The sequence below is a fragment of the Cricetulus griseus genome, chromosome 7, assembly GCF_003668045.3.
Source record: "Cricetulus griseus strain 17A/GY chromosome 7, alternate assembly CriGri-PICRH-1.0, whole genome shotgun sequence".
Classification (NCBI taxonomy): domain Eukaryota; kingdom Metazoa; phylum Chordata; class Mammalia; order Rodentia; family Cricetidae; genus Cricetulus; species Cricetulus griseus.
The window spans coordinates 76,290,864-76,304,584 of record NC_048600.1 but is presented as its reverse complement, the minus strand read 5'-3'; the positions used below and the strand labels follow the sequence as shown (position 1 = coordinate 76,304,584).

At 41.7% G+C, this 13,721-nt stretch overlaps 1 protein-coding gene across 5 annotated transcripts; it reads left to right on the top strand.

The window, feature by feature from the left end:
* The first annotated feature begins 15 nt into the window (after positions 1-15).
* Zswim7 (zinc finger SWIM-type containing 7) lies at positions 16-13,118 on the top strand. Of its 5 annotated transcripts, none has more exons than XM_027427216.2 (5): positions 16-166; positions 3,502-3,523; positions 6,806-6,908; positions 10,588-10,692; positions 12,003-13,118. In XM_027427216.2, exons 1-5 carry the CDS (start codon positions 91-93, stop codon positions 12,117-12,119), a joined length of 423 nt encoding a protein of 140 aa, XP_027283017.1. In that variant the 5' UTR covers positions 16-90; the 3' UTR covers positions 12,120-13,118. The 5 variants fall into 5 exon arrangements, with proteins under 5 accessions (XP_027283017.1, XP_027283015.1, XP_027283019.1 ...); XM_027427214.2 differs by having other exon boundaries at positions 16-202; XM_027427218.2 differs by having other exon boundaries at positions 16-202; positions 11,983-13,118.
* The last annotated feature ends 603 nt before the right edge of the window (positions 13,119-13,721 follow it).

The window sequence follows — 13,721 nt, the reverse complement described above, 5'->3', positions numbered from 1 at the left end:
CTGACGTCACGCCGCCTCGCCCCGCCCGCCTCTGGCCTGGAGCGCGTGAAGAGTTCGCAGCGCCTCTGAGGAGAGGGCCCGCGGCGAGCTATGGCGGTCACGCTGCCGGAGGTCGTGGAGGAGCTCCTGAGCGAGATGGCCGCCGCTGTGCGGGACGGCGCGAGAAGTACGGCCCGCGGGCTTTTAAACTCTACCCCGCATGGTTCGGTCTCTAAAGTCTGTGCTCGTTAAGTTGTTTAGCTAAACCCAGGAATTTGAGCGACTAGACGTCAGGTCCCTGAGTGCGTGCGAGCGGGCCGGTGGGAACCCCGGGTGCTTGAAGAGAGCCGCTTGGTGCACCCTAGGAGTAGGCAAAGGCCAGGGGTTCGGAATGGCAGAAGCTTAGACAGTTTTGAGTTACTCAAAATCTTTTTCCACAATTGGTGATGCAAAGTCCAAAGATAATAACTCTCGTGTACTTTGTGCAGATAAAGATTCTAGGGTCACAAAACCTAAACATCTGGCCGTTGAAAAATACTTTTTACCTCTGACCAGCAGAGGGCGGTCTATGCCTGTCTTCAACGAAATGACCAAAGATAATTTTTTTTTGCATACCCGGACGGAGTAGGAGAATCTACTCTGTAGCTCAGCTAGAGGCTGTTTGCACTGAGCTGCGGCGGATCCCCTCCACCGCCTAAGACCAGGCACAAGACTGTAACCTCCGCACTTGGGAAATGGAGGCAGGAGAATCAGAAGTTCAAAGTCAGCCTCAGCTACATAGTGCTAGGTCAGATGGGATCCTGGAGACTGTCTCAAAATGGGGGGAGAGGGAGGGCAGGGTGGAATCCTAGGATGTAGACGAATTAGAAGCACTCTTCCGAAATCGGCCCTCTAAGTAATAGTCAGATTAGAGCTCAAAACTGCTATCTATGCCCATTCATCGTGCTTCGTGAAAGGGTTTGAATTACTGTTTTCAAGGGATGAGAAAAATAAGCCAATGTTCTCACTTCGCTCTTTTACATATGTGTGAAAGATTCGGCCAGCCAGGTATTCAAACACGTTTTTGACTCCAGAAAGGTTCTGGAGGTGTCAGTCTGATATGCACTCTTGCTTCCTGGATTCCTTCCTCTTATTTATTCACTTATATATTGTTTCCTGTATTATTTTATGAAGTACATACTGTATTTTTGAGGCTTTGAATGTCTGAAAAAGGTTTCTCTACTCTCACACTTCATTGAAAGGTATTAAATTACATGTTGGAAATAACATTTCTTCAGACATCTGAAAGCATTATTCCATAATCGTCTAGCATTTTGCATCTAGCATTGGTCCTGAATTTTGTCTGTGGCCTTTATTTTCTCTGGGTATTTGAATTGCAGTTGTTCCTAGATATCCATGGAGGACACAATGGATGCACAAGTTCTTTCCGTAAGATCACATGTAACCCATACTCACCCTTCTCTGTGCTTTAATATGTTTTAAATCAACTCTAGATTACTCACCTGGGCAGTGGCAGTGCTGTGTGGGTAGATGTCATCCTGTGTTCCTTAGGAGAGAATGACTAAAGAATGACATCTTTAGTAGATTCAGAGGTTGGGGTTTGGAGTGTTGGTAGTGCTGGTTTCTGTTTGGTTTTATTTGGTCTCTTTGTAGCCCCAGCTGGCCTCGAGCTCACAGTGTTAATGCCTAAGCCTTCTGAGTTTCAGTTATAGGTGTATATCTAGTTTTTCCGTTTCTTTTTTGAAATTTTCGGTGTTTTGCTTGAATCTGTGTATCGTGTGTATGCAGTGCCCTCAGAGGCCAGAAGATGGCATCAGATCCCCTTGGACTGGGCTCTGAGGGCGCTGGGAGGCAAACCCTCAATGCTTACCTCAGGTTACTCAGCAAATGTTCCCACGTGTGTGGAAAGCCAGTAATATCTTAGGACTCTGATTCTCAATCTTCTGATAAGATTTTGTTCGAGTTTCATTTTTAGTTATGTGTGCATGGGTGTCTACGTGCGTCCATGTACACATGTGAGGGAGCCCCAGAGGCCGGAAGTGGGTGTTGGATCTTTAGAGCTGGCAGTACAGGCAGGTAAGAGCCAGTCAGTACTGGTGCTGGAAACGACTCCAGCCATCTTCAGAGCAGCAAGCTCTCTTAACGGATGAACCACCTCTCCAGCTCCTGGTTTTGTTTTCTACTCCCGCCATATGGCGCTCTTAATGCACTTGATAGAGGTTTGTCTTTTTCTTTCTAGTATTCATATCACTTAGTTATGGAATGTCCTTTATTGTCCCGCTGCTTCTTGGGAACTTCCTTCAACTGCATCTTCCAGGTTTTCTATGAAATTTTTATTTCTGATGTTATATTTAATTTACACTTTTTCACTGAAAATAATGGTGTCCCTCATGCCTATGTTATGACTGCACTAACTTGTTTGTTCTGATATTAGTAATAGGTGTTGGAACTTTCCCTCTGACCAGTGTTCCCTTTCCTTAGGTTTCTTTCATTGTTATTGTTTCCTTTTTACTTTGTTGTGGTAATTCTTACTTATCATGTTTAAGAGGAGAAGACACAAGCAAGGCCTTACAGGTGATGAATATCGATTTCCTGTTGGCTTGATCAGATTCCCCAGTGAGTCTCCTGCCAAGAAGGTTATACCTAGAAGAATAGCTCAGTAGGAGAGGGAAGAAGAGGAGGGTTGATTGCTTATCTTACAAGAGCCATATTGGGAAGAGAGCAGCAAGGCCACCTTTTTTTTTTTTTTTTTTTTTTTTTTTTTTTTTTTTTGGTGTTTTCTCCTAGTCCAAAAATCCTCTGGTAGAGCCTTTCTTGAAAAATCAATGGTCGTCTGCCAGAGTGAGGGAACAACAGCCACCCACAGCTAAAAAAAGGAACTGGGACTGATCATTCTTTTTATGATGATGATGATGATGATGATGATGATGATGATGAATTATTATTTTGAGACACGGTCTATCTAGTCCTAGCTGTCATGGAACTCAATATGTAGACCAGGCTGGCCTTGAACTCACAGAGATATGCTTGCCTCTGTGCTGAGATTAAAGGTGTGCACCACTGTGCCCAGAGGGACTGATCCTTTTTAGACCACTCTCAGAGAATCTTATTTTAGAGTTCCTGCCTGATCCCATCTCCAGAGATATCTAGTGTCATGAGTTCTGAGGTTTCTTTTGAGGAGGGTAGTAGGTTCTGAAATATGTGTCAGACTTGTGCTTGGTTCTTCCTACCGTTAGCTTCAGATTCAGATTGCTAGGGCCTAGAAAGTTATATTTCACATTGGTATCAGTTTTCAATATATTTTAGTTGTTCTTTTCCAAACCCTGCCTTCCTCATCCTTGGGAACTAATGATTTTTTAAAATAATAAATCCTTTTATTATTGTTCCAGTGGGGTTTGGGAAAGGAGTAGAATTGGATACAAGGTTCTGTTTACATTTTATGTGGTGATTTGGTTATAGTCGTTTTAAGAGCTCCATGTTGGTATCCACTAATCTAACATGATTAACTTAACCTTTTTACAGTTCCCGATGAACATCTCTCATCGTAAGTACATACTCTTTTTGATTTTCTAAAGAGTTACCTTGTTTTAGGAGTCAAATCTGTTCAGTACATTGCTTGGTTTTTAAAAGATAAGAAGAGGGCAGGAGACATGGCTTGCTGCTGTATCGGAGGACCCAAGTCAGAAGGTACACAACCACTATAACCACAGCTCTGGGAGACTGAGTATCCTCTTCTGGCCTCTGTGGGCACTGCAAGCACATGGTGCACAGACTTGCATGTAGACAAAACTTCCATACACACACATTTTTTAAAAAGATTTTATTTACTTGTTTGTTTGTTTGTTTGTTTATTATATATACAACATTCTGCTTCCATGTATATCTGCACACCAGAAGAGGGCACCAGATTTCATAACAGATGGTTGTGAGCCACCATGTGGTTTCTGGGAATTGAACTCAGAACCTCTGGAAGAGCAGTCAGTTCTCTTAACCTCTGAGCCATCTCTCCAGCCCCCACACACATTTTAACATTAAAATAAAACAAAATAGACATGGTGGCACACTCGTAATCCCAGCACTTGGAAGATAGAATACATGAGGACCAGAAGTTCAAGATCCTCTTCAGCTATAATGGAAGTTTGAAGTCAGCCTGACCTATGCAAGACCTTGTCTCAAAACAGAAACAAAACGAACAAAACTAAACTAAGGATCTGGAGAGCTGACTGAGTGGTTAAGAGCATTTGTTCGGTTCCCAGCACACATGTTCACAAAAGCCTTATATCCTCTGCTCACCTCCATGGGAACCTGTAGATACAGTACACGAACACACACACACATGCTCAGACACATGCACTTATGCATAAAATAAAGCAAATAAATCTTTTAAAAGTAAACAAATAAGTAGGAAATAGGCAAATAATAAAAGAATGCAAATGGCCAATGTAATCATAAAATGCAAAACAAAGATAATTTTTCTATAAAACTAGCAACCACAGGAAGAACATTGATGAAATATGGAGAAAAAGATAAGCAATACCTTGCTGGTAAAGATGGTAGAAGGTAGCCTGGTGTCTTAGTTGCTTTTCTACTGTTGTGGCAAACCATCATGACCAAGGTAACTTACAAGAGAAAGCATTTAATTGAGGCTCGCTTATAGTTTCAGAGAGTTAGTCCATGACCATCAGGGTAGGGAGCATTCATGATGCTAGAGAAGGAGCTGAGAGCTCACATCTGATCCGCAAGCACAAGGCAGGGAGAGAGAAAGAGCTAATTGGGAATGGCACTGGGAAGTCTCAGAGTCTGCCCCCAGTGACACACCTCCTCCAACAAGGCCACACTTCCTAATCCTCCTGAACCCCTCTCTCCCGCCTTCCCCAGCAGCTGTGGATCAAGCCATTCAAATATATGAGCCTATAGGGGTCATTCTCAATTCAGACAACCACACCTGGCAAACTGGCAATACAGCTTTAAAACATATATATTCTTTGGCCTGGATATTCCACTTACAAGAATGTCTCCCAAGAAAGTGACTGTGTTGTTCATGAAGACTTTACAATGAGCAGATTCACCCAGTGCTGAATAGGACTACAGAACAACCTGGGAATCATCTACTCAGAAACTGTTTAGAGAGAATAAACATGATCCACTTTTACAGTAGAGTTTTTTACAGCCACCAAAAGTAATAAAAAGAAATGTTTATGGTGTTTGAGAGGTGTTTACAGAAGTCATAGAGCAGACAAAGCCATTTTAAAGTAACTGAAGTTAACTATGGATATCTCTGAGTAAGAGGCTCTTTAGTGAGTCCATTTCCTTATTTTTGTTGACTAATTAAATCTTTGTGTATTTGGTATAAGAAATTCCAAAGTGTCCTGAAGATTAAAGGTTGCAGCGTGTGCTCAAAGATGAACTGTGTTCCGGGATGGTAAAGTCTCTTTATTCAAGAAAATACCAGGGCAAAACGCAGGCCAGAGCGAGGTTACAGGAACCCAGCAAGCGCGGCCAGAAAAGGGCTAGGGTCTTCCTGTGCAGCCCTTAAAAAGCTCCCTTACGTCACACCGGCTCTCCTTCACCACGCCCTTATGGGCGAGTCCCGGGTCCACCTGGCACCTGTCCCATGACTATTGGGCGGGGCTAGGGTGTCTCCCTACAGTCTCCTTCTCAATTCTTCCTAGTGATGTTGTGTGTAAGACTAGTTTATGGGGAAGTGAAGCAACACTCCTGTTGTATTTTAAACTTGGTAAGCAGTGCTGTATGTGCATAGGTACATATACACATGTATGTAAACACCGTCATTCTGTGAGTAATAACATACAAAAACATTATCAGGACAGAAACCAGTAATTAGCATGAGATCTTCTGCACATACAGTCCAGAGGTAGAGTATGTTCTGAGCATGTATGAGGCCAGTCTCCAGTGCCAGGGCAGACAGAAAGGAGGGAGGCTCAGAGAGAGGGAAGGAAGAGAGTAAAGTAAGTGCTTGCCAAAGGGGTGAGAAGGAAGAAATGTGTAGCAGCACTATAAAGAAGCACAGACCTTTTAAAATCTATAATAGTATAGTCTTTTACTTTAAAACACACAAACAAAAAAACTGAAATAAATGAACAAGGTGTTAACATTTATTCTAGGGAACAAATGAAGAGATGGATTTGGTTTCATTGGTTATTTTGGTTTGAATTTTTAATTTTGTGTATATGGGTGTTTTGTTTACATATTTATCTGTGCATCACATGCATGCACTGCTCATGGAGGCTAGAGACAGGCATTGTCTTAGAACTCTTAGAACTGGAGTTACAGATGGATGTGAGCTGCCATGTAGGTCCTGAGAAACACACCCAGGTCCTCTGGAAGAGCAACCAAATCTGTAACTGCTGAGCCATCTCTCCAACCCAAGTCCATGGTTTTGTTAATATTTTTTCAAATTAAAGTTAGTTTTTTTTTTTTATTTTAAGTCTCTGGATTGGGCGGGGAGGCAGCTCAGTTGGTAAACTGTCTTGCAAACATAGATACCTATATTCAATCCCAGCACCACTTAAAAGGTGTGACTCGTGTACTTGTAATCACAGTGCTAGCATTCTGGCAAGTTGCAGGCTGGTTAGCAACCATCCCTAAAAGAAATGGATGGTGCTCAAGAAACAGCACACACAATGAGGGTGCCGAGACTGAGGCAGTATACGCAGTGGTACAGTGCTTGCCAACTGTGTATGAGGCCTTGGGTACAATTTTCAGCACCACCACTACCACCACCAAAACAAAAAGTGATCCTTTGTGTCAAGTTTCTGAGGTGACTCAGAATCAGGCCTTCTAATCCAGTCTTTGTATTCCCTAGGCTGAAGTTTGTGTTTGGGTCGTCAGCCATCCAAGCCTTGGACTTAGTTGACCGAGAGTCCGTCACTTTAATCTCATCACCCAGTGGAAGGCGTGTTTACCAGGTAGAAGTCTAGAGGCAGGGATAATCAAAACAGAAACCCTTAGGACATAAATCTATTCACAATCTCTGAAGTATAAACATCCTGGACCATGAGGAGGCTTTGACCCAACTTAGTGAAGTTAACACAATCATAATTTAAGATTTGTGTTTATTTTAAATTGACAAAACTATATATTTATGACATACAAAATGATGTCTTGATATATGATACCCTATGAGATAACTGCCTGCTATTGATGGATCCAACTATCTCAAACTATCTTACATGCTTCCTTTTTTTGTAATGAGAACACTTAAAAGTCCATTCTCTTAGAAATTTTCTAGTCTGCAATACATTGTTAATGTAGTCAGTAAATTTCCTAAGCTTTGTCTCCTTCTTTATTTCCTTAACCCCTAAAATGCTAGGTGACCATCATTCCGCTTTGGCTTCTATAAGATGGACTAGTTTAGATTCCACATACAAGATCATGTAGTATTGGATCTTCCTATACCAGGCTTGTTGCACTTAACATAGGATCTCGAGGCATTTTAGAAATTAAAGATAAATATGACTTGATTCTACTCAGTAGCACTGTATAGAACTAACCATGGTATGGACAGGCTCTTTCTAAAGTCTATAAACATATAGGCAAGTAAAACACATATAAAAGAAAAATAATATAAATCTTTTTTTTTATTTGTTTTTTTGAGACAGGCTTTTTCTGTGTAGCCCTGGTTGTCTTGGAACTCACTCTATAAACCAGGCTGGCCATAAACCTTCCTCTATCTAGTACTAGTATTAAAGGCATGCACCACCACCACCTGGCCTTATAAATCTTTTTAAAATGTCAAGTTAAGTTAAAAAACGTTTTCAGTCTCTGCTCCATTATCAGCATAACACTTGACCAGAACAGGCAGGCTTCTAGCTGTCCCTTAATTATGTGATCGGCTACTAGCTAAAATTTTAAAGATTTTGTTTAAAACAATTTAAATTATTTTTGTCAATATGACTTTCCTAATGGTTGTCCATCATATCCTTTATTATATTATGTTGCTTTGTCATAAAAATAGACTCCCTAGATATATAGCTGTCAGCTTCAACTTTGACTTGAGTAAGACTAGAACTCTCAGACATCCTCACAGCAATCTTATAGTGTGTTGTTCAGTCATACACTAAGACTCTGGCTCAATTCCTGGGCTGTATAAGATGATAGAAGTTGAAGCAACTATTCAATGAGCTAACACAGCTCACACAGGAAGTCCGATCAGGGCAGGAATGGTAAACCCTTTTTCCAGAAAGAGGCAATAAACACAGGAAACAATAAATGCAGCTTCCCTACATGCAGCAGCCTAAGGGGTCTGAGATGGTTATAAGGCTATACCTGTGAATGGATGGTGATGGGGTCATTCTCCTTACAAGCTACCCAGTCACTACAGACTTCCTGCCAGTCAGATGTCTGAGAGTCCAGTCCTGGTCTTGAGTGCGTTCTTTCCTGTTTAATTCTTTTTTAAAACCTCAGTTGGGGGGGTGAGTGGGGGCACATTCCAGCCTATGCTATGAGTGGAAGAACTTGGAGCAGTTCCTGTAAGAGAGGGTCCTTCTTCCACTGAAGAGTGAAGACACTGAATTAAATTACCCCTAAGGCCAATTTCCAGTTCTAAACATTTCTAACTCAGATTTTTGCCTGATTATTGGGTTCATTAGTTGCCAACTGCTAGATAAGGAAGAAGCAAATTAAAGCACTTATTGTCTTTAGAGTATCTACTGCCCCAGGGACTTGACCAGTTTACTTTGAATCTCAGACAGCCTTTGAAAGGATAAGGCAAGGGGACCTCTGTAGAATTTATCCCTGTCCCTAAATCACAAGGCTTTGATTCAACATAATCCAGGAAGCATTTTGATAGATCCAGGACCTGCAGAGTACTGGAGGCTTTGTCTGTTTAAGTCTAAATCTAGAGAGAAAAGACAGGGAGCCAAGAAAGAACATTAAAGGTATATTCTTTGGTAGTCTGCAGAGCCAATGATTATCCATGTCACTGTTGAATGCCAGTAAGTTTTCTTTAGGATTAAGTGGGAAGCAGTCAGCTTTAATGTCCACTCAGTCTTATTGCTTTCAGTGCTTTGGGTGTCATGTTCATAACACAGCAGACCTTGGGATAGGAAATGTTTAAGTCTAGTTTTTACTACCTGATTTAAACTAGGTCTAGTCTTTAATGGGTATGGTAGAAGGGCATACCTAGTCTTCTCAAATCCCCATGGAATTCTGCTGACTTAGTCACCAAATTACCAGAAAAGCTATATCATATTAATCACTGAACAGACAGTCAGAAGCACAACACTTGAACCTATTATTTCTTCTTGTTAAGGCCTTACCTGATATCTATTCTCAGGTTGGGGCAGAGGATCCTGGGAATGCTGACATTTATAATTTTAACAAATCCTGACTTTTTTATTTAGATTGTCATCTTAAAGCCTACATTTAATTTGAAAGCCTTCTGGCCATTGTAAAGTAATTGAAATATTTGTACTTTCCTTTGATGATAATAGTCTACCTCACTTGGAAGTCAACTTTCAGATGCAGCTCAAGTTAGCTAGTGTTCATCACTATGAGATCTAGCATAAGTCACTGTAAAGGAGAATAGATTTCTATTGGCTAGCAGTTTCAGAGGTTTCTAATCACAGTCACTGGGCCCTGTTGTACTAGCCTATGGCAGCACAATATCTTACAGTATATGATAGCAGGAACAGCATGCTGAAAAGGCCTCTTTACCCACCGTCAGAAAGCAAAGACAGGAAAGTTAGAATCTCCTGCAACGGCATGCCCACAGCAACCTAACTCCTTCTAACTATATCCTGCCTCCTAAAGGCTCTACCATTTCCCATATGCACCAGGAGATAGCAACCAAGCTTTTAACACCTGTGCCCTTGGGGGACATTCAGAATCCAAACTATAGCAAGCTGCCAACAGGAAACATTTGGCTACTTCGAGGTGGAGCGCTTTCTCCAACAAACTGGCCCAATCACACCACAGACAAATCTTATTTTCCTTTTACGTTTCCTTTGTGTTCGTTTTGACTGTCACCAAGAGTGTTTGTTGTACTAGGCCTTTCACCAACACCCACATGTCTGTGTCCTTCTTCCATCCTGCTGGATGAGTAGGCAGATCTGAACTTGCCTCCTTTCCTGGGACCTCCATCCTGAGCAGCTGAGTCATCCCTTTCACAAGACTCCACTTTATTTATTCTCCCCACCCAAATGCTTCTTTCACCCCTTTCTGCTCTCTTCATCCGAGAGCTGCCTGTTCCTGCCTCCCCATGCACTCTTTACCCATTTTCACTCTGTGGGAATGTAACAGTAGCTTTAGAAATGTCTTCAAATGCTAATACCACAGATGAAGGGCCCCACAGTAAAATGCACACAAGTTTTTCTCTTCACTTCTTGTTACCCCCTACAGGCTAAGACCTGTGTATCACATGGGAACAAGAGGCTGTGTGGAAGGCTGGGTTAGATTAAAACTCTTCCACTGTTGAAAGTCCTAGAAAGCTGCAGAGATAAAGTTTGTACACTGAAGGAAGAAAACTTGCGTTTCCTCTTTTGTATCAACTCCACTGCAGTTCTTCACAATGATGTCTGTCCATCAGCAACTCTTATGTGTTGAGCAAACCTTCTGAGTTTCTAACAATGTCCATCCTTCTCCCAGGTGCTTGGGAGTTCTGGCAAAACATACACATGTATGACTTCCTGTCATTACTGCTCATGCCCAGCATTTGCCTTCTCAGTGTTACGGAAGAGTGACAGTCTGCTGGTAAGAATGGGCTCTTGCCACTGCACACAAGTTGGGAAAGAGCTAGACTCATATCAGACTTTAAGTGCCACATACATTTTTGGGGTGGGGGAGGGTTTACATAGAATTGTTATTTCCCTGAATGTTGAAGACATTGTGGTTCACTGTCCTTGTCTTAGTCACCTCTTGGGATTTAATCTCCAAAAATGCAATGTCATTTTTGGTACTTCACCAGTTTCCTGGTTTTTTGGGGGGTTTTGTTCTGTTTTATTTAAAAGGTTGTAGAGGAGGTTGTGGGGACAGTAATGTAATCTTGGAAATGTGTACTGGGGAAGTAGATGGCCCAGTAAAGAGAGAACTACATAAAAGATGCTCACTCATCATCCCACTGCTTGTGGCTTGACCTCACATTCACCCTCATATGGACCAGGAACACCTCCATCTATACCTCTAAGTCTTTGTGAGCCTATCAGAGTAAGGACAGCACATGTCTGCACACTGCTTGCTCCAAAGGGAAAGAAACGTCTACCCTCCTCTCCTCAGAGAAGGTGATTAGTTCTTAGTCTTGTCAGAGAAGAATAAAGTCCACCTCATTCCTTTCCTTTATTTTTTAAAGATATTTTATAATGATTATTTTAATTTTGTTTGCATTGGTGTTTTGCCTGCATGTATGTCTGTGTCAGATCTTGGACAGTTGTGAGCTGTTATGTGGGTGTTCCGAATTGAACCCGGGTCCTCTGGAAGAGCAGTCAGTACTTTTAACCACTGAGCCATCTCTCAAGCTCCTCTCCCCCTTTTTGTATACTATTAGCAGTTTAAACATCTTCAGAGTTTGGTGCCAAATTGAGTATCTCTGTTAATTCATATACACACCCTACTAGCCATTAGTGTGGTATATTTCACTTATAAAAGTGACAGGATTGAACCATGGTCCTCTCAGGATTCAATGTTGTGTTCTGTGACATTGGTCTAACAGAGTCATCTCCCCACATTTGTGTATATGTGAGAATTTTCCCGATGCTCTTTTCCCACCCCAGAAGATAGCAATGGTTAAAGTGGAGTAGAGGCTCTGCATGCTCATTATAATGAAGTTTGAACCTGCTGGATAGCTATTAGATTTGCATGAGCTCATTTGTGAGGAACACAGAGCAGTATAGTGCCTCAAGGACTGTCAACCATTGCTGTAACCACACTCTGAAGGCGAGGATAGAACCAACTGAAAGCAGGGCAAAGTTTCGATCTCCTCCTTGCATGTGATAGTGAGGGGTCTTGATTAGACTGGCCAAACATGATCTTTCTTGTTCCTAACAGGTTTGTGTTTTGTATTCCAGTGTAAGCATCTCCTGGCAATTTATCTTAGTCAGGTTATGAGAAACTGCCAGCAGCTCAGTGTGTCAGACAAGCAACTGACAGACCTATTATTGATGGAGAAGACACAAGAAGCATAAAAGGTGCAGGTGGAACAGCTTTCAAGACAGAAGCCTACCAGGAAATATGTTCAACATCTCATGGTTCACAGGATGGAGGGACAAGATACACTTCCGGACTTGTTACTGTCACTTTGCCTTCATAGGCTGCAGGGTGGGCTTTGGATTGGCACTGTAGGCTGCAGAGAGTTGTGTGGTTAAGAGCCCCACATGATCTTAACATGAACCAGCCTCTGAGCCCCACAGATAGAAACATCCCTGGGTACAATTCAATATTGTTGACTCAAATAAAGCCCAATACCATGTGTCTGCAACTAGATCAGGTTACTAAAGTACTAGTAACTTTGTAAAGGTGGGATGGTAGACCAAACTGAGTAAGAGCAAGCTTAAATGAGAAAATTATTCCTTAGTAAAGGACTAGAGCAGACATGTAGCTAAATGGCAACAAGTATGAGAAGATGAGGGGCCTTCTGCTAAGCTCATCTGTGTGCTGGTGTCAGGGCAGCTGATGGGGATGCACTGAGAGAAATGATGTGGAAAAAAGGGAGAGCTGGGTCTGCTGTGAGCATTTCTAGGCTTTTATAGCAGGATAAAGATACACTAAAGCCCTGGAAGGGAACTAGATCCTACGAGGAATTTCACATGAAAAAGAAAAGACAAACTAGGTGCCAGGAGTGGTGTGGGAAAGAAGAGACAAGATAGACCCAGAGAGAGCAAAGGAACAACGAGAAAATAACTATGAAAAGATGAGATAGACCCAGAGAACAAAGGAGCAATGAGAAAATAACTGTGAAGAGGAACCAGCCTAGGAAAAGGACGCAAGAGGTAAAGTTATGACAGCCAGAAGACCCTAGAAGGTCGGGAATTCCCTGAGTCTCTAAGCACTCATACTTTTAGGAACTCAAGAAGTAGATGAAATAGGTGACTTCATAGCCTAGGGACCCCCCTGCCACATTGTTGTGCCCCATACTCAAACTGTTATTGAACAGCCTCTGTATAAAAAGCCAAATACATATTGCAGCTCTCTGGTTGGATGAGCATTATGTTGAGTTGTAGCAAAGAAAAACCAAGATTCCTTTGCTAGTTGAGAGACTTGGACTGGGTATGAGCTTCCTCTTTAAGCAGCCTTCAGGGTTAGGTGCAGGTAGTGCCTTAAGTACAGCAAGCCAGGGCAGTGCCGTGAATGTGCTTTTGACAAAGGTTTATTTCACTGAATAGAATACACAATTAGGTATTTTTGCCTAGTAAAATTTTCACACTGTGGGTTCCAATAAATTTTAACTTTGGAGAGAAGCAAACCCAGTACTTAGGTCTAAGAAGCAGGATTCCAGTCAAGGAGGGACCCCATTTCTTCAGTTTTTACCACTAGTATTTTGTGTACATGGAAAATATTGATCTTAAATTGTTTTTTTTAATTATAATTCTACTTCAAAACTTAGAATATCACTTCCCAAATTAACACAACAGTATCTTGATTGAAGAATTATACTTTAGTTTTTTGGATTGCTGCCCTAGGAACAAGTATACATTAGTATAGCCAACTTTTATTTTTCCATTGTTGTAAGTGAAAAATACTTTTATTGTAATAGTTCACAGTGTTTCACAGTAAGGTAAGTTTCAGTC

Bases quoted from the DNA above. Each gene is read 5' to 3' on its own strand.
- Zswim7 (XM_027427214.2), top strand. From the start codon at position 91: ATGGCGGTCACGCTGCCGGAGGTCGTGGAGGAGCTCCTGAGCGAGATG. The intron at 3,524-6,805 runs GTAAGTACATAC...TGTATTCCCTAG, and splicing joins CCCGATGAACATCTCTCATC to GCTGAAGTTTGTGTTTGGGT. The intron at 10,693-12,002 runs GTAAGAATGGGC...TTTGTATTCCAG, and splicing joins GGAAGAGTGACAGTCTGCTG to TGTAAGCATCTCCTGGCAAT.